This window comes from Centruroides sculpturatus, unplaced genomic scaffold, assembly GCF_000671375.1.
Source record: "Centruroides sculpturatus isolate CEXI.00-Female unplaced genomic scaffold, Cexi_2.0 scaffold520, whole genome shotgun sequence".
Lineage (NCBI taxonomy): Eukaryota > Metazoa > Arthropoda > Arachnida > Scorpiones > Buthidae > Centruroides > Centruroides sculpturatus.
The window spans coordinates 60,343-87,034 of NW_019385076.1; the positions used below are offsets into that span (position 1 = coordinate 60,343).

At 28.5% G+C, this 26,692-nt stretch overlaps 1 protein-coding gene across 4 annotated transcripts in view; it reads left to right on the plus strand.

Annotated features, from left to right (window-relative positions):
• LOC111634308 (ADP-ribosylation factor GTPase-activating protein 1-like) overlaps positions 1 to 26,692 on the plus strand; it is a 53,334-nt gene that overhangs the window by 1,711 nt on the left and 24,931 nt on the right. For 2 of the 4 annotated variants that reach the window (XM_023379056.1, XM_023379057.1), the window contains exons 1-5: positions 12,638 to 12,828; positions 18,666 to 18,762; positions 21,626 to 21,735; positions 24,808 to 24,979; positions 25,105 to 25,301. In XM_023379056.1, the coding sequence (XP_023234824.1) occupies positions 18,703 to 18,762; positions 21,626 to 21,735; positions 24,808 to 24,979; positions 25,105 to 25,301 (539 nt within the window). In that variant the 5' untranslated portion in view covers positions 12,638 to 12,828; positions 18,666 to 18,702. Of the gene's footprint in view, positions 1 to 7,225; positions 7,433 to 12,637; positions 12,829 to 18,665; positions 18,763 to 21,625; positions 21,736 to 24,807; positions 24,980 to 25,104; positions 25,302 to 26,692 lie in introns of those variants that run through there. The other 2 variants (XM_023379053.1, XM_023379054.1) reach the window with 2 other exon arrangements.

Below are 26,692 nucleotides of genomic sequence, written 5' to 3' on the forward strand. Positions count from 1 at the left end.
ACAAAGTCTATCCTATATTCACTATTTAAGATTGTTAAAAATTATAATTGCAATACTGTTCGGGGGCTACAAAATTTATAGCATAATTAAATTTTTATATATCTCTCTTTAATTGTAATTATTTCAGATGTAATGAATTGTATTAAAGCAACAATACATTTACTTTTGTAATGAATTGGATTACAACTATTATTGGATCAATTTAAAATTACTTTAGTGACAAGTTGTAAAATAATAATGATCAGAAACTACAAGAATTATCAAAATAAATATTTTTCTTTTTAAATATCAAAGTCTGTTAAGAATAAAAACATTTTCTTTAAGTGCTTACTAGCTAAATGATGATAATGATTGGATTTAAATTGTTTATAATCTAAACTTAAATTACTTATGAGTTAATTGACTCTTATATCTGGCTTTTTCTCATAAATAACAAAGATTAAAATTTAGAATGTTTTCATAAAAATTTTGAAAAGTTTAATTAGTTTAATGTCATTTATTAAGTTATTTACATTTAATTTTTTAAAAATAATAGATGTAAAATTGAAAAAATAGTCTGTCATTATGGGCACATACATGGCTTAACATAGGATATACACAATAATAAAACAATAAAAAATTGTAAACTGACATTCATCACAATTTGAGAAAAAATAATATTGATGGTAGGCTACAAAGAAAAGTCTGTTGAAGTTAGGGCTAGGCCACTTCACCATTTTAAGGAGCTTTGCCAACTGTGAGTTATATATATTATATATAATTTGTTTTTAGTTTTCCTTGGGATGCTGCAAACAATATAAAATCAGAAATATTTAATAATAGATAGTAGGCAGATGAAGTAATATTTTTAACTGTTTATCAAATTGTGTTTTGTCCTATAAGATGAATTAAGTATATTACCTGATTAAGAATCTTTAATGGCCATAATAAGATGCACCTTTATAAAAAAAAAATTATTAGGAAAAATTAGAGATGGATGAAAATTATGTTTACTTAATAAAAATACACAAAATGCTTTTACATTTACCTGTGTTATTTTTGAGAGTTGATATTAAAATTGTTAATATGTGTTAGAGATAATTTAAAAAAAAAAATGATATATATAACTATTATTATTTTAAATCAATATTTGATGTAATAAGTGATACAGAAATTTGATAAATATGGAAAAGCAAGTCTGACAATTACAAAAAAAACAGGTGATGTAAAATAGAATCAACCTGATTTTTCAAAAAAATATTAATAGCATATAGTAAAAGTGATCTAACAAGGTTAGATTTATTGTATTTACTTTGTTGTATGCCATATGACAAGAATGAATGATGTAACCATCTTCTTGATGCATGCAAGGCATTCTAGACAACCATCACCTGCCAAGGTCTTCTGGAATGCAAATACAGGTATCCTTCATATAATGCAGTAGTTATGTTCCGGAAAAGTGCCGTGTTATGCAAATTCTTGATATATGAAACAAAGACTAATGGAAAACATGGTGTTTACATTCCAGAAATTAGAAAAAATATGCTATCTTTTTCATTAATAAGAGAAATATATTTATTAAAGCAATCAATAATTTATTTCCAACCAATAATTAATTAACAGTCACAATTAATTATGCATTAATATTAATTTTAGTTAAATGAGGGCGTTTTCTTTTTACAAAGTATCATTGTCGTCTCAGCATTTTTGTCGATCTCGATCAGAAATGTCAGCAACATTTTTGTATTTTTTATTTTTATGGGTGTCAAAATAAAAATATATTATTAATCAAAAGTTTGTTCTAGTGGGTCACATTTGTTCAGTGTGTACCAAACAACTTTTTTTCAGAATGTGTTTGAGTACCAAGATACTGCCATATTTTGTTTGTCATTTCACAAATGATTGCTTACCTACAGTTAAAAAAAAGTTTCATAGCACTTATCTAAAAATGTTTAAATAAACTTTCCTAAATATGAAAATTAATCTATAAAAAGAAAACACAGTGACAGTCTTTAGGGCTAAAGCAGTGTTTCTCAACGGGGGTGATATCACCCCCGTTGAGAAACACTGCTTTAGCCCTAAAGACTGTTGCTGTCTAAGACTAATTGCCCCCTCAACATTGGAAAAACGGTCACATGGGGGTGATATCACTCCCATGTGACCGTTTTTCCATGTTGAGGGGGCAATTAGTAACAATTTATAGTTTGGGGGAAAAAAAACAATTTTCTGGGCGATATAGTAAAACATTATATTAAGAATAATTAGATATTTTATTTGTTATATTGTACAATAATTAAACAAATAGCATTATACTAGTAATTTGGCATTAGTCTTGGCCCTCGGCATCGGAATTTTGTAGTGAAGGGGGCAATACTACGTTGAAGGGGGTGACGATTTGTTAGAGGTTGAGAAACACTGAGCTAAAGTCTGAAAACAGCAGCAACACCCAGTTGATAGGAAAGTTAGTGCAATTTTTTCTTCCTTGTTTTATCAGTTTCCATTAAAATAAACCTGATGAAAAGCACAAAATAATTTGAAAATTTCAATATGCTGAAATCCGTGGGCAAATTTGAGATAACGCACATGCTTGCTTGAATAAAAATTAATATTGAATAACAAAGTTTACTCTTAAAAATTGTAGAATTTTGTTTGTATGGAGGACTTCCGAGACTGTGTTAGAGCAAAACCAGAAATTGTGTTGTATAGGGCAGGGGTGGCCAACAAGTTGATCGCGATCGACCGGTCGATTGCGAATACAAATTTGGTCGATCACTCCGATGTCTTGACTTAATATGTTACACTTATAACCGAACGCAACGTGTAAATGTAACGCAGAAATGCAACTGTAGTGATATCGGTCCACCGTGGCCTCCCTCAGATGCGGTTTTGTCGGTACGTGTTAGGGTTTCTCAAATGGGATCCCAGTTGTTTTTTTAATCCGGGAAATCCGGCAAATTTCTTAAAAATTCACTGTTTTTTTCTTATTTTGTGTTAAGGTGAAGAAATTTTGCAAATAGAAAGCATAATTAAACTCATAAACTGTCAGAATACATTTGTATTTATCAATTTTAAACCTACTTATTAGTTTCTTAAGTTTTTGCTCGTTATAGCGTGTCACAAATGGTCGATAATCAATACGTAGCATAATTGTGGCATAACTCTCAAAATTCTTTACTTGTCGGAACCCGTAATATCTGGAATAATTGCGCATATGCTGTCTTAATTTTTAACTGCGCCCAGTAGCTTCGATAACCTTCGATCCATTTGCGTACAGTTGTAAAAGGGGAATAAGAAATGTACACAAAGGGTCGTAAAATCGAAAAAAAGAAAGGCAGGAAGAGGGACAGAGAGAGTAGGTCGGGACACGGTAGAGAGAGGAAGGGTGGTGGTCTCCTGAAAGTGACAACGTTGAGTTTCAATTTTTCTTCTATTTAAAATGTACCTTTTCTTCATATTTTAATTAAATTGTGGCTTTTCTTACCTATTTAAAAAGTTTGTATTTCACACCTCCCCCTCACCACTTAGCCTAAACCTAGGACAAGTCGATTGCGACACCGTTTTAAGATAAAAAGTAGATCTTCTGTACACAAAAGTTGGCCACCCCTGGTATAGGGGATATCCCCAGTTTTCAAACCATGTTGTACGAGGGATACCTGTATTCCTTCATCTTTGAAATATTTGTTTGAAGAATCAGATATATAAACTTGATCCAACTGTGAATTATGTTTGACTAAATCATATGGTGTATAATTTCTAGATGTATTGTGTTATTAGGCATTTAATTTATATCTAATGCAATCTAATTAATTGGTTTTAATTGATCTTGATCAAATATATTTTGCCAGGTATAGTTGATCAAGAATGATCTTAAGACCAATTATTATCTTTTATCCAGACCTTTTTTAAAAATGAACTGAAAATTTGCTTCCTTCCTGAAAAAAGGAAGCAGATTTGCATGTTGTTAATGTTTTGGCAAGTTTTATATTTATTTTAGTATAAATAATCTCCCAAATGAAGGCATTAGAATGTGTGAAATATGAACTATGTAAACATTTATTAACACTAAAAAGTTAAAATGTGTTCTTACAGAAAAAATGTTTTTATTTTTTAGAATAAAGTGGAAAAAGAATAGAGATGCAAAAAGCTTTCAGTTATGATTACCATATGAGAAATACTATTGTTTGATCATTCCTAGAATTATATGCTAGCAATTTTTTGTGATTTGGTAACTTTCATGATGAATGTATTATTTGTCAATATATTTCTGATTGGTATTATTGTAATATGTTTGTTAAATTTAGTATTATTTTCTTAGATTATGATTTACTGGTTTTGTTTTATTTTGCTTTACTATCTTTTGAAGGTGATTATATATAACAATACTTTAGAAATGTAATATAATTGACCATAAAAAACCTTTATCAGTGTTGTGTTTGTTACAATATGCACTAATGTTTTGGATCTCCACCAAGGTCTTCTTCAGGTGCTAAGCGTTGTCTCCCCTTGACTGTTAGAACGATGTCATCCGAGATGTAAATATTGCATGTATCACGTTTCACCCCTGTATTTGTAGACAATTATTACTCAACATTGTGTTACCACGATTGGAAGACGTTTGTGTTAAATGTAATATATTTAGAAAAGTGTAAGATTAGTACATTTGTTTATTTAAAAATCCAAAAATGATTACTTTGTTGTTGTTGTTATTATTATTATATAAATGCTGGCATTATTTGGAAGCCAAAACAGCCTTTCATTAGGAGTGAAAATATTTTCAAATATTTCAGTACATTCTCAATGTCAAACAAGTCTTGTTTTGTTACAATATGGTCTAATCCAGTGTTTCCCAACTTTTTTGGATTAGCAATATGCTTCGAATTTAATTAGATTCCTGTAGCATACCATCATTTTTAAAATAAAAATGTTACTTTTATTTTAAAACTACAATCATAATACATTTTATATATGTTTTTGTTTATTACGAAAGAAATAATTGTATTGAATATAATATAACCAAGTATATTTTAAAAAAAGGTTATTTATTTTACAAAACTTACCAAAAAAGTCCTAATTTTAATGTGATATTTGTGCTTGTTGTTTGCTTAATTTCTTTATTCAGGAACAAATAGTTGACAAGGAAAATTTTAAATGAATTATGGTTGATTTTAAAATATTTTGATAATATGGAAGTTAAAACTTACAAGACAAAAACTCACAATTTTACAAATATAGTATAAAATGAAAAGACTATTTGAATCAGTGTGTAAAGAGGGTATAGTATAAGTCTTTAAGCTGGTAAGCTGCAGCATTTATAGAAGCTCCAAAGAGTTGGTATGCCAGCATATGTATAGACATGTAACTTTTATGAGAGGGTATGCCAATGCCACAAATTTTTCAACAGTCGGCATTTTAGTGAATATCTCTTTCTTCCATTGGTTGACCAGCAGTAAAAAGATGGAAGATAAATGAAGTTTTAAAAAAGGAATTATTCAAAATTCTAAAAGATATTTAATATTTGTGTGACACACTCACAACACGACTTGGGAAACACTGGGCTAATCTAAGATGCTTGTTGTTATGATTAAGAATGAATCAAAGGGTTTAGATATGTTTTAATTCTCTAAAGAATTAAATAGTAAACTTTAAAAGAAATCTTTACACACATTCAAATCTGGCAATTACAGAAAAATACATGCTTCAAAGAATATTTATAAATTGCCCTACGATTAACATTTTGTATAACTTTAAAAATAGGTCAGATATGTACAGAAATTTACAAAACAAAATTATTTTAAAAAAGACAAGAAAAGTGCATAATCNACGGAAGCATTCAATTTGGAAGTGAAATAATGCTTCTGCATTGCAAATAATGCTAATATATTGAAAAAAAACTCATTAATTCATTAGGTTGTTTAATGTGTTGTGATAGCTTTATTAATCCAAAATATTTTTAAACAACAAAAAATTTATTATGTATAACTTAATAAACTTTAGACTAACAGCACAAGACCTTTCTCACTAATTTCTAGCCTTATTAACTGGAGTACGGGTAAGACGACACCTGGGTAAACATTGGCAGCATTTAAACTTCTTCTAACCGACGCTCCACAGTGTACCCGAAAAAGGCCTATTAAGAAGGCCGAAAACGTTTGTACTCCAGTTAATTACAAAACAAAATTATTTTAAAAAAGACAAGAAAAGTGCATAATCATTTTAAACATAATGAAAATGTTAATAAAATAAATTAATATAAATAAAAATATAATAAATAGAATATAAGATAAAAACAGAAAATGTTTACTAAATAAATTGCAATAAATATAAATATGTAAAATAAACAAAACTTATTCCAAAATACAAACAATAGAATACTTAAATTTCATGCATTATTTAATATGTAATAAATTATTATTGCTAATTTTAGTTACATTTTGTTAATAAAGTATATAAGACAAAACAAAACTATTTAATTTGTTGATAATGAGAAAGGGGTATCATATTGATGATTTAGTATTAATCCAGTAAGGAATTATCATCATATAAAAATGTCTGGGTTATATGCAATATTAATATCAGGTCAAATGAAAAGTCATTGTTATGAAAAACATTTTCTAAAACACCTGTGGCATTGATGCACAAATTTAAAAGAGAATTTTAAAAAAAAGGCATTTTTTTTTTCAACTGGTAGTTCAAAATATGCTTTCAAAAGAGATGCAACTAAACTATGTTCTGATTCTGTAAATTTCAAGAAGTTTGCAAAAATGTCTGTTGAAATCAATGAAAAAAGTCTTTTTGAATTTTATCTTGGATATTCTATGAAGCAGACTATTGAAAATATAGCAAAATTATGGTGACAATGGATGGTTGGGAAACTGTCAACTGGGTACCAGCACTGGGCAACAAAATAAGAGATCAATAATAGACAAAATACAAAATATTTAATTGTTTTCTTTATTAAAATTGCCATTCTTTTCTATTGATCCTGGTAAATTTAAATAATATTTTTTAAGAAATGAATTAAATTAGTTAAAAGAGCAATTTTAATTAACAAGCATATTTATACATGTTACATACTTTATTTATTTTTAATTTTGATATCCCCAAAATTAAAAATAAATAATTATAATGTATGTAAATTTAAGTAAATTAAATTAAAATATACATAAAGACAAAGACATTTATGTAAAATCAAAAATGCATTACATTACACATTAAATAGAATATATATTAAAACTAAAAAGTATAAAAGTTCTTCAAAAGAACTACTTTTCTTTGATTGCTTTGTTAACTGCTTTTGACATACAACAATTAACAATGCTACAGTATTGTGCATTGTTTCAAAACATTTCTTTTTCCTAAGTTGGATGTAAGTCTTAACTCATAAAGTAGCCCTTGGATAAGGTCAAAAGTGTTCGTTTAATGAATTATTAAAGTTTTGTCACTGGAAGTAAAGGTTATTTATTGTTATTGTTCGTAACTCATAGTTCACAACTTATAACTCATCCTCATAAGTCTTAATCATATTTATATTTATATGTATTTTGCCATTATTTACAAAAAAAAAAAAGAAAGAAAAATATCTGCAAAATTGTATACTTGCTAAGGAAAAACATGCAAAAAGTTTGTTGCCCAAATGACGTTTGCCCAATTAACCATAACCCACTTGACTATTGCCCAGTTGATCATTGCTCAGCTGTTGTGTTCCCAATTTCTGAGTGCACTGTCAGAAATTGGTTCTCTCAGTTCAGGTCTGGAGACTGCAGAACTAAAGACAAGCCATGCTTTGGATGATCAGAGGAAATTGATGATGATCTAGTGAGGGCATCCAGAGGTTGCTGATGATGCCCTCAACAACATGAGGTGCCATATTTTGCCTGGTGGACCACACACCAAGTCTAAGAGAGTTTTAAGCAATAAGAAGTCATTGCACTGTATTCTGAGATTGTTAAGGTATTATTTATCACAATTACATATTATTAGGCAAGGCAATTGATAGTGACAGCTACAGTAATATGCTTGATAACCTGGCTGCAAAGACTGCCAAAATGTGTCCATCATTAGCCAACTAGAAAGGAGTTTTGTTCCATCAAGACAACACAATATACCAATAAGGAGACAATTTGCCAGTTGCAGTAGCTAGGCTGGAAAATCTTTGATCACTTACCATATTTTCTGGACTTTACCCTTTCAGACTTTTACCTATTTAGTATCTGCAAAGTCATTTTGATGGTCAAATGCTAGGCCAGAACTACAAAAAAAGGGTGGTAAATGAATTTTTTATTTTCAAACATCCATCTTTCTTTGAGCCAGGCATTCAAAATCTGACTAAAACATTGGTCCTAGGTCATAGCTAATGATAGGAGAAATATTATCCTGATTAATTATTATTGTATTTTTAAATAAAATCACTTTTTCTGCACCCTAATATTTGACAATGACTTTCAGATTTTTCCTGATACCATAAACTTTCAGGAGTAATCTAATGTATATGGTAGCTACATTTATTAATTTAAAGACTTTTCAGTGTTTAATAATTATTAATAAATATAGCTACTATGTATGGTACCTTTCAATCTAAAATATATATGACTAGGAATAATATTTATAACTAGGATAATATATAGATAGAAGAGTAGGATGAGCTGATTATTCTGGATGAATTGTAGAATTTTCATCATTTATTATTTCAAGTAGAAAAATGTTCAAAAAGATTATATAATTTTGAGTATATTTTAAACACACAAAACTTAAAATTAAAACAATAATAATAATAAAATTTATTAATTTACAATATCAGATGATTAATTTTGATTTAATTTGATCTTATTGCTTCATGTTGTTCTGGATCCAGAGCATGATTTGAATCTTTAACTGCATGAAAAGCAGGAGTTGCAGATTGATTCCTGCTCTAGATTGATCTTTTCTTTCAAAATATTCTAAGTTAATTGATTTAATTCTAATCATTAAACTTAATAAAGATGACAACTTAAGCACCTACATTTAGTCCAGATTACATAGCATTTGTATATTTAATTAGCTAAAATGTAGTAGATAATAAATCTGGCTTGAATATTTAATTAGTGTTATGAGTTGGTTGTGCTTGGTTTATTTGATTAATAATATGAAATCAATAGATATTAAGATTTTAATATAATAATAAAACAACAAACATATCTATTTTTGCATGATTTATTTGTTTACTTAGGTTTATAGTATTAATCAACAAAATTATGAAGAATATCATGATGACAGATTCAAATTATTCAATTACAGTAAACATTAGTATCATTAGTCCAGTAAAATAAGCAATAATGAAGTGACAAAAATTTTAGACACATTTAAAATGAAACATACAGTGAAAATAGCTAAACAAATGATTAATATGTATTTATAAATCATTAAGTAAAACAGAAAAGATGAAAAAAATAAATGTAATAGTTTTACTGAATCAGTAAAACATATAAAACTGCAGAAGATTGTAAAACATATATGCAGGGTTCCTATGCACCTGGAAAGTCAGAAAAAATCAGAAATTTTCATTAGTGTTCAGAAAAAGTTAGGGAATTTGCTATCTTGGCTGTCTTGTTGATTTTTTGCTGACAATATGCTTGACTAAGTGTATCCATCTGCAGGCAGCAAGAAGTAATGTGGTGCAATACAACTTATAAAAAAGGAATACAGAATATTTTCAGGATCCAAAATTTTTTTCAAGCTCTCACAAAATTTTCCTAAAAATTTACAAAGTACACAAAATGATAAATAATTTAAATGGTAATATTTATCATTTTTCATTTTAATAATTTTGATTGTGTAACAAAACACTTTCTGATTTTTCTTCCAGTTTATTAGTATTTTATAAAGTTCAGGATATTTATTAAGAGATAAATTTAATAAATATATACTTTTGCATGGATTATATAGGAATTGGATTAATTAAAATGTGGAATTTGCTTATATGTATGAACAGAACTTTAATTTATGGTACTGGATTTGTAGGAAATCAGAATTCAATTTACTATGACTTGCTTAATGACAATTTTCTGGAAACTAATTAGATCATGAAGCAATGTCTGATATAGATCAACTGCAATCTTACATTTAATGTTTGCAGAAGAAGTGCATGTAGCAATGACATATTAACATTATAATTGTCAAAGTTGTAGAAAGAACCCTTTTATTATTTGTAATCACAAAAAAGTGTACTTCCAAATGTACAAAAATACCTTTTGCCTTTGTGGTTGTATCCTCATAATGGCTCACAGACCACAACTATCAGAGGATATAAAAAAGACAGATTAGCCTACTATAGGAAGAATGTTTACAAACAGAAGTGCAAAAAATCAACTTGCTGGTTTGGTAAAAAAAAAAAAAAGGGTCAAGGCAGAAAATGGACTAGTGAGAAGGAGGCAAGTAGTTAAAAATCTGTTCCAAATGAACTGCCAAATTATTACTGGGCTTTTATAAGGCTATTAAATAATTACATATAAATTAATTTTAATTTAGAATACAGTGGGTGATCGGTTTACGAACATAATCCGTTCTAAGACTTTGTTCGCTATTCGAATTGTTCATTAACTGATTATCAATTTACCATAGTTTTTATGGGAATTTGATTAATTCATTCCAGAGACCCCAAAAAATAAAAAGTATGTCATAATAAAAATACATATTTATATACACAGTCTTGCATTTTTATTAGTCATGTTTTTTCCATTTGTGGAGGTTAAAGAATCTGTCTAATGTCAATTGCTTTTCTCTCTTTAGAATTTTTCAGAAGTAATTAATAGCATTGTAATTGTAGAGATCCCTAAGCCTATTAATCTCAACCTGGTTTGGATGCGATTCTAAGACCGTCATTCTCACATCCTCCCACTTCTTCAAAACATGTTTAATAGCAGATATCAGCATTAATTCTCTTTTTCAGAAGAAAACACCTCGCCGAGTTTCTTGGTATTATTCATTCAAGAGTTCTTGGCATTCTTCTGTCATCAGATCAGTTTTGGGTTCCATTATGAGCTCTTCAATGTTCTTTATTTCTCAGATGTGATTTTTGTTACTCCTTTAGCTGCTTGAGTTTTCTCAATTATACTGTATCTTTCTTAGATAAGATTGAATCATGGCCTACTGTAGACCTGTTCAAGCCATACTGCCCAGCAACGTCAGACATGCCCACTCTGATACTTTCGCTGCTATACTCTCACCTTTTAAAAATAAAAACTGACGCAAAACTTAACGAGTGCCCAGCTGACAGTCTTGTGAATACTATAAAAGAATTGTTTTTGTCAGAAAAATAGAAGGCTGGAATTACAAGGGAGAGTTCAAAGGTTCGGAAGAATACTATCCGATCAGTATATACCGGGTTGAGTGTCGATATCGCGCTCTGAAATGTTTTGAATTGTTGCCCGAAGACAAGGAAAGACCAATCAATATTCATTATTTTACGTCACTTCTTGTGCTTGTTCTGTGAGATGTTTGTTGTTCAAATATAAAAATCTTTTGCGAAAGTGTTTGTTATCCGATTTGTTCATTAACTGATCACCCTCTGTATTTTGGAATAAAATAATCAGTCTAGAGCAGGAATTGAACCCACAACTCCTGTTTGCCATGCAGTTGCGTTGCCAGTTATGCTACTCAGACTATCATTCAATCTTTGCTTCTAGAGTTATTAATTAATTAATTAATTTAGATATAACCATACAGGTTACTCATGGCACTCAGCTGACTTATACTTTATCCCAGGATGGTATATGTACTGTACATATGTATGCATGTGTATGTGTATATATATATATATTTATTTATATGTAAAAACAACGATCAACCTGATACATTTAGGTTTAATTTATGTACTGTACTGTACTGTACTGTACCATACCAGTAATGACATTATTGGTATGGCACATAAATTAATTTGACATCAATAGTGATACTAATTGCTTGAAACAGATTTTTGTTTTAGATAAATTAAATTAAATTCCTATAGTTAAAATTTATTTATTTTATTTGTTATTGATACAAGTACAAGTACTTCCATACAAGGGGAAAATAAAACAAAATTAATAAATACACAACCACACAATGGTTTCTTAATTATGCTTAAACAATACATTTAACACAAATAGTACAAAGATTTAATGAAAAAATTATGCAATTTATACATTACCTATAGTAAAAGAAAATTATAAAGAATTATTAATTTATAAATAGGATGCCGTATATAGAAATCCATGAACTAGTCTCTTACAGAGACAATGACTATTGGCATTCTTTATGAAATGTTTTGATGATAGAAAATGATCAGAATCTTAAATATTAATGAATAGTTAGTTTTTCAGGAATGACTTTTGAGTCTTTTGATGGTTTTACAGTTATTGGTTTGCTTAATCTCAAACTCTGCTTTTGACAATCAGAAATCATTTTTAAAACAAAATTTGATTATTTAATTATGAATCAAATTATTGCTTAAAATTAATATGACTATTAATGTCAAAACAAATTTAAAAATTTGTATTAATTTTAGTAGTTTTACAAATAAAATTTTAAAAAATGATATGATAATAAACCATTCATATAGATTACTTTTTAAATATATTTAGTCGAGGAAAATAATTTCTAAATGCATCCAGAATAAAATATAGTACGTCCTTTTTTTTTACAGGCAAACCTTTTGAACAACAATTTTTCAGAATAAATTTGAATAGCCACAAGGTCAATGTATTTTATTTCCTTGTTCAACAACTAACTGTCACCTGGTCACCGAGTTTAAAAATATTCCTAATTTTCGAAATTTACTCCTGTTAAAAAATTTCACAAAATATTTTCTATACTCTGCTTAGGTTAAAAATCAAGGTAAGAGTGAAATCATTAGAAAAGATTTTCTCTGTATTTAATTTAAGAAAATGATGAAAACCAAATACTGATTACAATAAGCGAAGTATTATATTTGCATTTCAAGTTATACATTTTGGGGGCTAGCTGGTTATGGTAACATTAAACGACTATTAACAATATCTCTGACTACAATAAGCAGATTCTATTATGTATCTTGAATAAGTTTCCACCAATCAAATTTCATTTTTTATGGAAATAAATGATCAGATTTTACTGTTTTCTAGATCCATACCTTTATTAGATACTAATTGTTTCTTGAGTTTTTTTTTACTATAAATTATTTTAAAATTTAGAAATATTACAGTATATTTCTTACTTAAAGCTTTATGCTATGAGATTTCATAAATTTTTGTATTGTAGTTGTTTATAATAGATAATTGTATATACCAAATATATAATAGGCCCAACACACTAAAGCACAATTGTTGTTTGTAATGAATGAATTTTTTTTATCTGTATATTTTATTTATCTATTACAATATAAAGAATTTCTATTAAACAATCATCTTTTTTATAATTAATTTTTTAGGAATCGTGTATTTTATTTTATTAAGTCGAGTATTTTATTTTATGTATAGTTTAAAATGTGTAAAGTGTAGTTTACATATTTTTTTAAGAAAATTGATTTATTAAAAAGGCTTGGGGTCTGTTTTCACTAAGACAAATATTCACATCACTTGAATAAAATATTAAATCCTACACATAATTTTTTAAAATAGAGAAATATTATGTAATTATTTCTGGATGATATTAAGCATTTTCAATGTATTAGGCATTATTCTGATGATTATGGAGAATAATGGTGTTTTTGCTAAAATTTTTCAGATAAGCTGCTTTATTTCATATTTTTTTATAATTATAAATTAGTTTTATTATAGAATTCATCTAATGAAAAATTTTAATAGAAATGTTTCATTCAGGAATTAACTATTTTGCTTGACAAAACTTTCATATATAATTTAGGAATTGAAGAGCTTGTTTATAAAACAAGTTCAGTCTATTGTATTCAGTTATTTGTAAAGTTTTCAGGTTATTTTTTGAAAGTGATCTTCAGACTGCAGAGTTTTATAACAAGGAAGTCAAACAAAAGAACATAAATATTTTTTTAAAAATCAGTATGTAATGCAATGTTTTCTATAAAAAGTTTAGATGATTAATCTCCAATATTATCTGACTGCTGCAGTAGACTTCTTTATGAACCTTAATTAATTATGACAAAATAATTATCATGTTATGACAGTCAACTGCATACTAGTTTTTAATCTGTTTACTTCATTTTATTTAATATTTCTTGAAATGTACTATTTTTAACTGATTAGATGAAAGATTCACTTAGGGAGTAAGCTTAGGGAGAACCACTGTAAAGGATACCCAAATTTAAAATTAAAATATAGGATAAAAATATTAGTAAATACATTACATTAATGATTTATTATCTTGCTTGTTGGACTGTGAGTTGAAAAAATTTTTAATTACTTCACTACACACCAGGTTGAATATATGACACGGGGTCGACACTTTAACCAAATAACCGGAGCACTTAAAAAAATTGCTGACTTATAAATTCCCACTGTCAACTGTCTGTTTGTCCTTCCTTAATCTCAAGAACAGAGTTAGATACACAAAAGTAAAGACCAGATATAGAAAGCTTAGGGGCAGGAGGCCTGATTAACTATATATGAACTTCCAATGCAAACCGAAAGTCACATTATTTCAATTCAAGCATTTTTCCCTGAAAAAAGTTAGATAAATGACTGGCATGTCTCCATTGCTAAAGGAAAAGTATGATGTATTGGTACAAGACACTAATTTGAGGTAGAGAGCATATATTTTAAATTAAAAGAATTAAAAATATGATTAAAAATTGCAGCCTATCATTGTGACAATGTCACAGTAAATAGTTGCTTGTTTTCTATAATTTATAATTGCAAACAAAAAGAATTAATAAATGAGAAGAGTTAAATTGAATCCTTTGAGGTATATTCCCATAATTATACATGTTACATGTGATAGGCTCTATAGAGTATGTCATATATTTACAGGTAAACTTGAAACTTTACAGATAGCTAGTGACAACTATTAACAGGTCTAGAATATTTTATCATGTGGTTTTTTTTATGTTTTGTGAGATTTAGCATAGAATTTTCTAGCATAAAGGCAAACATGGCATCTAGCAGTAGTATACACTCACTATCTCCTTATGAATTGTTGGAGTTATTTAAACAGTAGAATTGGAAAAAGGAAATGGTAAGGGAGCAACTCGCATTAACCAATTAATATAACTTCTTCGTGCACACCAGGGTATCTATAATAAATAAATAAAACCTACTTACTCGAGCCTCTAACTGGTGTGAAGAAATACAATAAAATAAACAACTTTGAAGAAACAAATGTTTTCTGAACACCTTCCGTGTCCTTCCTCAGGTAAAATGGCTGAATTCCTTATTCTAAAACACTTAAACAATTTTAAAAAGAACAAAATTTGAACAACGATTTGATTGTGCAATGTACACTACGCATGTGCAATGGACATTGCACAATAAGATTTGATATATATTCGAATGTTAACTGCCAGCTCGTTTGGAATAAAAAATGAAGCCTGAGGAAGAGCCCAGAAAGAGCTTTGTTCGCAAATATTGATTACTAGCTGTTACCCGTGGTTTACCCCGTGCGGAATTTGCAATTTGATAGAAATAACCCTCCCTCAATACTTCACTAAGATTCTCAACATTAGTTGTTACTATAAAAATAAAAAATTGCATCTAAAATAGTACAGTAGAAGACATTCTTTAGGTTAAGCCCTAATCCTCTCCCTCTCCCCCTGCTGGGGAATTTCAAAAAATCCCTTCTTAGTGTGCATTTTTATGACGTACCCTAACTGTGTACCAAATTTCATCTCTTTAGGTTCAGTGGTTTGCTCTGGGCAATGATGAATCAGTCAGGACATTTAATTTTATATATCACAAGTTCGGATACATGCACTGCATATCTCGCCAACCATGCGACTGTGCGTCGGCGAGACTGCACTGCGTCTTGCCCCTTGCCACCCACTGACACCAAAAATATAACGCTTATTTAGATGATATCTTTTAATTTATATGAATGTTTAATGGAATAATGTACAGCCTATGTCCACCCTGAAGGTCCATTCTAAATATTGGTGAAAGAATTTTTGAAATCTGATGAGTAATTTTGGAGATTACCTCCTACATACAAACTTACAAACTTTACCTCTTTATAATATTAGTATAGATATGCACTCCAGTTAATTGGTTAATGTGAGTTGCTTCATTTTTATATATTCATCCTGGTGTGTTGTGCAGTTAAGGAAATAGTACCTAGTTTATTAAAAAAAAATATGAATTATAAGACAAGATACTGATTCTTTTATAAATGTTACTTTTCTTAAAAACTAACTGATGCTAGGAGGAGAGGAGCCACTAGTAAACCCATTCATCAAAGAGTTAAATTTCTCAAAGAGCGATGGGAAAATTAGATGATATATATTTATGATAATTAATTGTAGTCTGCGAAAATGTAAATATTGACAAATTTCTTACGAACTGCAAATAATAATAATTAACAAAGAGTACATGTTTAGAAATTGTGAATAATTATTTATTAACTAAATTTTAAAGAAATTATTGTATTCTCTATATTTTTCTATTTGTTAATGATTCTAATCTTGACTGACCCAACAAATACAGGTATACCTCACCTTACGTCGGTAATTGGTTCCAGGAAAACGACGTAAGTCGAAAAACGACGCAAGTCGAATTTACTTGTCTCCGAATCTACTTGTCACTAGGCTAAACCATAAATTACCATTCCTGGTTTTGTATTTTATTTATTAATGCATTTTTAATAATATATGGTTAATAAAAATCTATTTTAAGCTTACAAACAAATAAATTTTAGTTTTTAATATAGTACAGAAAAAAGTATTCTAAATTTACGAATGCATGTACAGTAAATACAGAACATACTAGTATATATTTTAATATGATTTTATGTGCTTTAAACGCTTTTCTAGTGATATTATGATTTCAGTATTTGTGGCGGACGGATGTAAACTCGAATAAAATGACTTAAACTTGATATTTATTTTTCCATATACTTTTTTGACAAACGACGTAACTCGAAACGACGTAAGTCGAGGTATACCTGTACTTGACCGCTCGAACGGAAGCATTCAATTTGGAAGTGAAATAATGCTTCTGCATTGCAAATAATGCTAATATATTGAAAAAAAACTCATTAATTCATTAGGTTGTTTAATGTGTTGTGATAGCTTTATTAATCCAAAATATTTTTAAACAACAAAAAATTTATTATGTATAACTTAATAAACTTTAGACTAACAGCACAAGACCTTTCTCACTAATTTCTAGCCTTATTAACTGGAGTACGGGTAAGACGACACCTGGGTAAACATTGGCAGCATTTAAACTTCTTCTAACCGACGCTCCACAGTGTACCCGAAAAAGGCCTATTAAGAAGGCCGAAAACGTTTGTACTCCAGTTAATAAGGCTAGAAATTAGTGAGAAAGGTTTTGTGCTGTTAGTCTTAGAAATAGTTCTAGCTACATATGCATTAATAAACTTTAACCTACAGATATAATATTATACACTTAATTTTACTTGTTTTAAGATTAATATATATATAATATTGCTGCTTTAAGAAGGTTATTTTGTAGAACATTATAAAAGCTTTAGTATTTATAATTTCTTAATTAATTTGTATAAATATTTAGTTTGTTGATGAAAAAAATTTTATTTATATACAAAGTGATCATGAAAAATTTGGTGTTTAGAGCTATCTGTAAAAAGAGCTATTGGATAAATTCAACCAAATGTGCTGAATATGTGATATCAATTTTTAAGAAAAAATTTTACTGCAAAATTCAGCTACTAAGGCAAAATTTGGTGTGCTGTCCCGAACTTGCATATCATGTATGTTTTCTAACAAATTTTGGGTGTAAAAGGAGTTGCAAAATGTTCTTCACAATTTTTCAATAGGTGAATGGGTCATGGTGCTCACTGTTTTGTTGACAGAAGAGTTTAATAAGTAACATATATGTTACTTATTAAACTCTTTGGTCAACAAAAAAGCAATCCACATCTGTAATTCAAATAAAATTATTTGACTTTGTTTCTTAACTCCCAAAATTTGTTAGAAAATGCATATAATATACACATTAAGGAGAAGCAATTCCAAATTATGCTCTAGTGCATGAAATTTAGAGTAAGATTTTTTTTCTCAAAATTGGAACTGCATATTCAGGCCAGTATATTTGCTTGCAATTTGTCCAATAGTTATTTCTACAGAGTACTAAATGCTTACTCTTCAAGTATGATTATTATATATATTTAATTAGTAATTTATGATTTATTCAAAAACATATATAGGATAACATAGATAACATATATTGGAGTTTATATCAATACTTACAAATTTATATTATAAATTGGAAAATAAGACAATAAAGTTTTTTCCATTGCAGTTTGGCATTGAATATAATTTATTGTACTTATTAATAGTTTTTGATAACTTAAATATATTATTTATCATTATCTTTTGAATAGCAAGGAGGAAACTATCAAAACATCACTTAATTATAAGGAAAACATTATTTATTTGTTTTGATTTTAGTTGATCTTATCTTAATTTTTGTGTTCAGCAGTTTAGTAGTTGTATTAAATACTATATTTTATTTTATTTTGTGTAAAGATAAAAATGCATTTTTAATTAATTAATGTCAAGTAATTTAAATATATTTGTTTTATTTAAATAGATTTTGTAATAGAGAAGAATACAATAATTAGATAAAAATGGCAAGTCCGAGAACTCGTAGAGTATTACAAGATTTAAGACCACGAGATGATAATAACGTAAGTTACATCCTATCCAATTGGCTTTTCTTATCCTGATTGTTTTTAGCAAGCTTCTTTTCTCATTAATTCTTCTGAGGACTTCATTGCACACTTTATCCATCCATTTAATTTTGAGCATTTTTCACAAAACCCACATCTTAAATTCCCCCAGTTTCTTTTCTTTTACTTTTCTCAGCATCAGGTCTCTTCTCTGTACAAAAACACACTTCATACAAAACACTTTGCTATTCTTTTTCTCAATTTTAGGTCACATGATGTGTATGGTGTTTAAAAAGTAGGTTTTCAGCTGTAGGCTAACAGTAGTTACAATAGTATCAACTTTCTTGATTTAACAATATTTAAAAAGAATAAATATTTGTTATTTGTTAAAATGGCCAATCTACAAAAATAAAATACTACCAAAAAAAAAAAAAAAAAAAAGAGTTTTCTGTTGTCCTTTCTCACACCTCAGGAAAATAACAGTCTTATGGAGAATAAACATCTACTTACTAAAATATATAGAAAATACATTTCTTTTGATTCTTTCATAACATACTAATTTTTCTTTGAAGATAGAAAACCAGAAATTCGGAAGATCAGAAATATAGCTCAAAGGCATGGGTACAAGAGGCATTATAGTAATGAAAAAAGAATGAAGATAAAGAAGAAGAAAAGGATAGAAAAGCAGTAGTTCTAGTAGTTAAGGGGAAAATAACCTCAACATTAGTAGTGCCTTATGCAAAGAAGCTTCATTTTCCTTTAGCTGTCAGAACATCTACAATTATGACCATAATATATACATAGCAACAAAGAAAGTACAGGGATGATAGCATTAATTCCTGATATTGCTAGAAAGTTAACTAAGAAAAATCAAAACATCTACTACATAGGATACACCATACAATCTTTAGGTATCAGAATAATAGAGCATTTCCTTGCAGTAAGCTATATACCACAGACATCCTGTGTGTAGTAAACAGGTTATTTTTGAATTTTGAATAGGTACACCATTTGAATATCATACAGAATCTTATCTTTAATGGGGATTGACCAATTTATTATGTAAATAATGTATGTGAATACGGGGGCGTAAGGCTCCCGTTCACTTGTCAGGATGATATGTCAGGCGAGTGAAAGGAGAGTTGCTTGGGGTCGACGATAAGGTGAAGGGCGAGATCGAGTAAAGGAGTCTACCATATTTTTAACTAATAAAAATAACAATTTATTAAAGAAGCAAAATGGACAAAAACTACACAAACAGCGTTTCTATACCGCTCTAGAGAGAGTTTCACAGTGCTTTCATACCTCTTATAGCCGTCCTCTTTGACGATTCTGAACGTGGATGGATTTAAAATATCGGTCCAAGGGAATAGGTAGTTATAATCCACAAATACAGCACAAAAAAACCAAAACCCTAAATTAAAACAGTTTTTTTTTTTTAACAATTCAGAATGTATGTAATGTAATTTAAATATCTGTTTCATTGATTATAAAGGATTGTTGAAAGGATCAAATAACTATTTTCATTTATAAATTAGCCTCTTTTTAGGCTTTTGGTTTTATACATTTTTTAGATAATCTTATCTTTAGTTATTATCTTTAGTTCTACTTTCAAATTATAACCTTTTAATTTTATTAAAACAGTAAAGTTATGACTCTCTGTCATTCTGTTAATTTTAATTTTAAAGTGTTGGTTTGATACCATTTTATTCTATTTTCTATCAGAAAGTGTAAACTCATTCTCAAAGGATTTGGGGCCAAATCTGATATATAAATGTTTCCAAGACAAAACAATTTGAAATTTTTGATATCCTTAATAACCAGATTAAAAGTACATTCAGGTATTTCTCATATAATGTGATTTTGCTCTAACACAGTTCAAGAATTTGGGAAATATTTTGTACAAATTTTCACAATTATTAAGTGCAAATTTCTTTATTAGATATTTTTTTATTCAAGTAAGCATACACGTTGTCTCAAATTTGCCCATGAATTTTAAAATGTTGAAATTTTCAATTTGTGTTGTGCCTATCATCAGGTTTAATGAAAACTTATAGTGCAATTTTCTTTCTTCCTTGTTCTAGCTTTCCTATCAACCAGGTGTCAGTTGTTTTCAGATTTTAGTCTTTAAGACTGTCGTGTGTTTTGTTTTTGTAGATTAATATTCATGTTTATTAAAGTTTATTTAAACACTTTTACGTAAGTGTTGTTAACTTTTTTTAACCATAGGAAAGTAATCATTTGTAAAAATGATGAATGAAATACAGCAGTATCTCAGTACTCGACCAAACAAACGTGACCCTCTAGAACGCATTTTTGATTAAAAACATATTTTAATTTTTATTTTGACATACATAAAAAATTTTATGGTAAAAATAAAAAGAATGATGACATTGCTGATATTTCTGAACAAAGTCAACAAGAAAGTTGAGATGACGATACTGTTAAAGCAAAATGCCCTTGTTTAACTAAAATTAATATTAACATATTAACACATAATATGATACTTTTAATTGTGATTATTAGTTAATTATCAATTGCTTTAATAAACATATTTCTCTTAATAACGAAATATAATAGTTAACTTTTGGAACTTAACCTCATGTTTTTCATAAGTTCTTTGTTTCATATAGCAAAGGTTTGCATTATACGGCACTTTTCCGGAACATAATTGCCATCTTGTTATATGAGAGATACCATATATTAATATGATGCCAAGTTTTAAGGACTCTAATGGTTTTCTTACTTTATTTATATAAGACAAGAAAATCTTTGAAAATAGCAGCTTATATTTTAAAGAACTATTGTTTAGTTTAAATTAAGTATTTAAAAAAAACCTAGTTTTATTTGAATTGATGATTTAGTAATTATATTATTTTAGAATTGTTTTGAATGTGGTGCCCATAATCCCCAATGGGTAAGCGTGACATATGGAATCTGGATATGCTTAGAATGTTCTGGAAAGCACAGAGGTCTTGGTGTTCATTTAAGGTTTGTATTGATATTTTAGCATTATACTGTTTTAAATATTAATTATTTATTATTAAGACATCGTTAGAAAATAAATGTACTTTGTGACTGTGTTTAATATAACATATTGATGTAACTAAAGATATAAAAAAGTAAGAAATGTGATCAAATTGACTTTTTCTTTAATCTCACACATTTCTTAATTCTGCTCATTTATTACACAATATTTGTTTGTTTCCCATATTTGTTTGTTCTTTTATAAAATAAAAATTTTTAATTGAAAACAGTATATTTAAAATGTTCAGATATGGTCTGGTCTTTTTCAGATATGATTATTATTTCAAAAACTTTAACAATTGTTTTGTTAAACCTTTTGTTTTCAGTATTGGTGATTATTGCACACTTTAAAATTTATACTAATTTAGAAATAACAAGATAGTTCCTAGTCAAACATGACAGGGAACTATCAATTGTTAATGTGTTTGAAATAATAATCATACCTGAATAAGATCAGACCATTAACTACCTTAGGGAATGGTCCAGTTTTTTGTCCTGGTCAGATCGGTAGGAGCACTCTTTTTTATATATTACCTTAGCATAGGGAAAAGGGTGAAATGCATTTATTCCATTCTCTTCCCATAGTTAATATATTATGTTCCCATCAAATGATACTCACTTTTTAGACTGATCTGATCGAGATGACATGGCAGACCATGACTGTATAGATGCTTCTGCCATTTGTATCCCAGATACGAAAACATACCAAAAATTTTACAGCTCTGAAAAAGGTTTCCTCGCTGTTTTTTCTGAGTAATAGAGACCTTAATGTTCTTTCTGTTTCTTGAATGAGATAAGGCAACTTATAAATAAAAGAATAACAAACAGACTTTGGTTATTATATTAATAATAATAATAACATTAATAACAACATATCAATAAAAATAATTATAAATAACAATTAATACGATGTGTTATTTATAATCTGTGGAATAAGAAAAGCAACAAACAAACAGACTTTGGTTATTATATTAATACCAATGCTCTTATCAGTCAGAATTGTTTCATTGGTTATTTAATAGCAAGGTTGTGGCCAAAGTTTTCATCTCTAAAACGTGAATGTCGAGTGCCACTATTTTGTAAGTGGTGCTCGACATTCACGTTTTAGAGATGAAAACTTTGGCCACAACCTCACTAATGTGAATAAGCAAAATTTTTATAGAAAAGTTTTAAATATTATTTTTTAAGTTAAATGTTACTTCACATGAATATATTACACTATATGTAACATTCAACTTGAGGTTATAAAGTTTTATATACTGCTCCATAATAATTAAATAAATATATACAGTTATAAACAGTCAATTATCTAATTCTTAATATAATATTATCATTAACTAAAATTAATTAGAAGTGTCTTCATTTATAACTCAAAGACATTGAAGATATAATAAAGCGGGTGAAATTAAAGAATTTTTATATTCTCGTGGTATATTTAAAGCATACAAGCACATCAAAATAAATATGGTATTTTGTTTGTTATTATTATTGTAGTGGGTTATATTTGGTTGACACTGGTTGCTGTGTACTATGCCAGACCAGAATCAAGGTACAACAACCAAAACAAAACAAAAATTAAATAAATATGTCTGTGTGTCTGTATTCAGGAATTTCCTAACAATATGACATATATTCAATATAGCAGTCTTCTGTAGTGTGATATATGTGTTTCTATTCAACTGTAATGTTCCCAAGCTTTTGTGTAGTGTGTGTTATAACACCTGTAGAGGAGAGAACAACAGGTGCAATAAGCACCCTATCAATCCTCCACAAATGCCTTATTTCTTGGGCAAGTTCTATGTATTTGCTGATTTTTCTGTGCTTGTGTTTTGTACATTGTGAGTGTTTGGAATGGATATGTTGATAATGTATGTGATTTTATTGTGTTTGTCAATGAGTGTAATGTCTGGTCTGTTATGGTAAATTGTTTTATTTGTGATTATGGCTCTGTCATAGTACATTTTGTGTGTGTTGTTTTCCAGTACTGTCTGTAGAATGTATTTGTAGTATGGTTTATAGATGTCTTGGTATATTATATTTGCTACTTGATTATGTCTATGTAAATGATCTGTCTGTGCCAAGAGTTTGCAGCCAGAAGTGATGTTGTATAGTTTCTGGCATGATGTGACATTTGTGAGTGTTGTATCTTTGAGTATGTGTTTTCTGTAGTTTTTAGTATTTATACATAGCCAAACGATCACCTTAGATACTCAGGCTATAAATTTGCTATTTTAATAATTAATACTTTATAGCCCACGTATTTAAGGTGATCGTTTGGTTATGTATATATATTGGGCTTAGAGTTGTTTAATATACTTATATTTTTAGTATTTGTATTTGTGATTGTTTTCTGTAGTTTTTAGTATTTATGACTTATTATTATTCTTATTATTATATGTAACTTACATGAAGTGAAAGAAAAGAGTGCGATAATCATATTAGGATTTTAAAATGAAATATAACTGTGTTTTCAGCTTATATTATGTATGTTTTTCTTCCAACTAGTTTATACAATATTAGATATCTTACATATTTTCAAATTATGAAATAGAACAAATTATTATGTGAAAATTCAATAAATAACTCATCAAAAAACATTTCAATAAAAAGTTACGAGTATTGAAGTTATTAAAATTGTATGTGTAATATTGATGTTATGGGGAATTTTTCAGTGAAATTCTTTAATTTGGGGAAATTTTGCTTTGGCAATAATTGACTTTATCTATCTGGCAACTTGCTGAAGAAGTATTGAAGTATTTATGGCACAGTAGATATATTCATAGTATTCAAGTTTTTTATCAACAAGATATTTGAGATCTCAAATAGTCAAATACTTTCTAGTATTCAAGTATTCACAGATAGTAGTTGTCCATCTCATTTATTTATTTATTTTTTGTTAATGTTATGATAAAAAATTTTTATTTAAAGAAATTAATTGATTAATATATATGTATATATAATTTTATTATATTACATGTTGATTTGAAATAATTTTATTTTAAAAAAATAACATTAATAGTATTTCCCTTCTTCTAGCTTTGTTCGTTCTGTGACAATGGATAAATGGAAAGATATTGAATTAGAAAAGATGAAAGTTGGAGGAAATAAAAAAGCTAAATTATTTTTAGAAAAACAGTCTGATTGGGATGCCAACTTGCCACTTCAAGAGAGATATAACACAAAAGCTGCTGCTTTATACAGAGATAAGGTTTGTTATATATCTAGGTGTATTATAAATTTGTAATTTATAAACAATTTAAAATGGTATTGATTTAAATTTAAATGTTTAGATGTGTAATTTAATGTATAAAAAATAATAAATATACTTTTCAGATAGCAACAGAAGCTCAAGGGAAATCTTGGTCAATTGAAACTTCATCAGCAAAAAATTATACACCCCATATCATTCCAAAAAACTCATCTAACAATAGTCTACATTCTTTAAATTCAACTGGAAATTTTTCTTATCAAGATTCTAATAGTAACAGTCAGTTTGAAGAATGGGATAGTTTAGGTTCAGGATATCAAAGGTATTAGTTTAATTCTTTTTTATATTAATGTTTTACTAACTGAGAAAAACTAATTGTTTCTTAAAGAAAACATTCATCAGTATGTTCATTCTAAATTAAACGTTTTTACCTCTCTGTGTTTTTTCACTGAAAATTTTATGTATGGTACTTTCTTATGTGCTTTATTTTCTTGTAATCATAACAATAAGGCCAGCAGGCTCATAGTTATTTATTACTAATGTAATCACTTCATTTACAACTTATTTAATCTATATCTGATAATTCCTGTCAATCATTCATTCCTGACAAGGACCACATTGGCCAAACTCATTTAGCTTCAGGTCATTTTTAAAAAATTGCTTTCATCCTGAGGACAGTAAGTGGCTTTTTTTTATGCTCATTGTGGGTTCAGTAAAGTCCACCATGGGGATGGCTGAATGATGGAGGACAGGGCTTGACCTATGGAACAAACTGCTAATGAAAAATTTGAGATTCCTAACCCAAACTTGAACCTGTGTCTCATAGTGATGCCTTTACTTGCCTTGGTCATCCAGCCATTACTACAGATATTGACACTTAAACTTTTTACTGTTTAATTTTTTTTGTTTTGGTTATTTTAACATATTTTATAAACAAAGCTATAAAAAAATTTTGTCATTTAATGCCCAGTTTATATTTTTGACACTTAATTTACTTTATACAGTTTTATTTCAAATATACCTTTTTTGTTTAGTTTCATTTATTTTATAATTACATTTAAAAGAACTACTAATGGAAATAGAATTAGAGGAATGGGGAAAAAGTAGAATGTTTGAGGTAATATTTTCTATTTCATGATGAACTCAGGATATTTTTCTTCCAAATTATAAATTAGAAGTTCAGACTATTTACAAAAAATTATTTAATTTTTTGAGTCTATCAATTAATCCTTTTCACGCACCATAGAAGTACACCTTTTACATTGGTTTGAAGAAATCTATCTAATTTATAATTTGGAAGTAATATTTTCTATGCTACATACTGGTTAAGGATCATGATTTCAACGGCTAGTTACCATATTTTCACGAAATTACTGGCATGCTGCATATAAATGGGAGGAGACCAGCTTGCCAGAAACCCCAGGGTTACCAGCATGCCAGTTAAGGATCCATTTACACACAACAGTGGCATGCCGGCACAGTGATTGTTTGGTGACAGTGACGTTGAGCATGGCACAGTGACGAGTATTTACACACAACAGTGATGTGACGTGCTCAGTGAGTGTTCATGGACTTTACTGAGGATGAATTGGCTATGATAGCTATATGTTTGGATGAAGAAGAAAAAGAAATGAGCTCAAGAAATCACCGCAAGTGGGTACATCAAGTATGGACAAAAAATATCAACAGAATGGGAGTTTCCATACTCTTTAT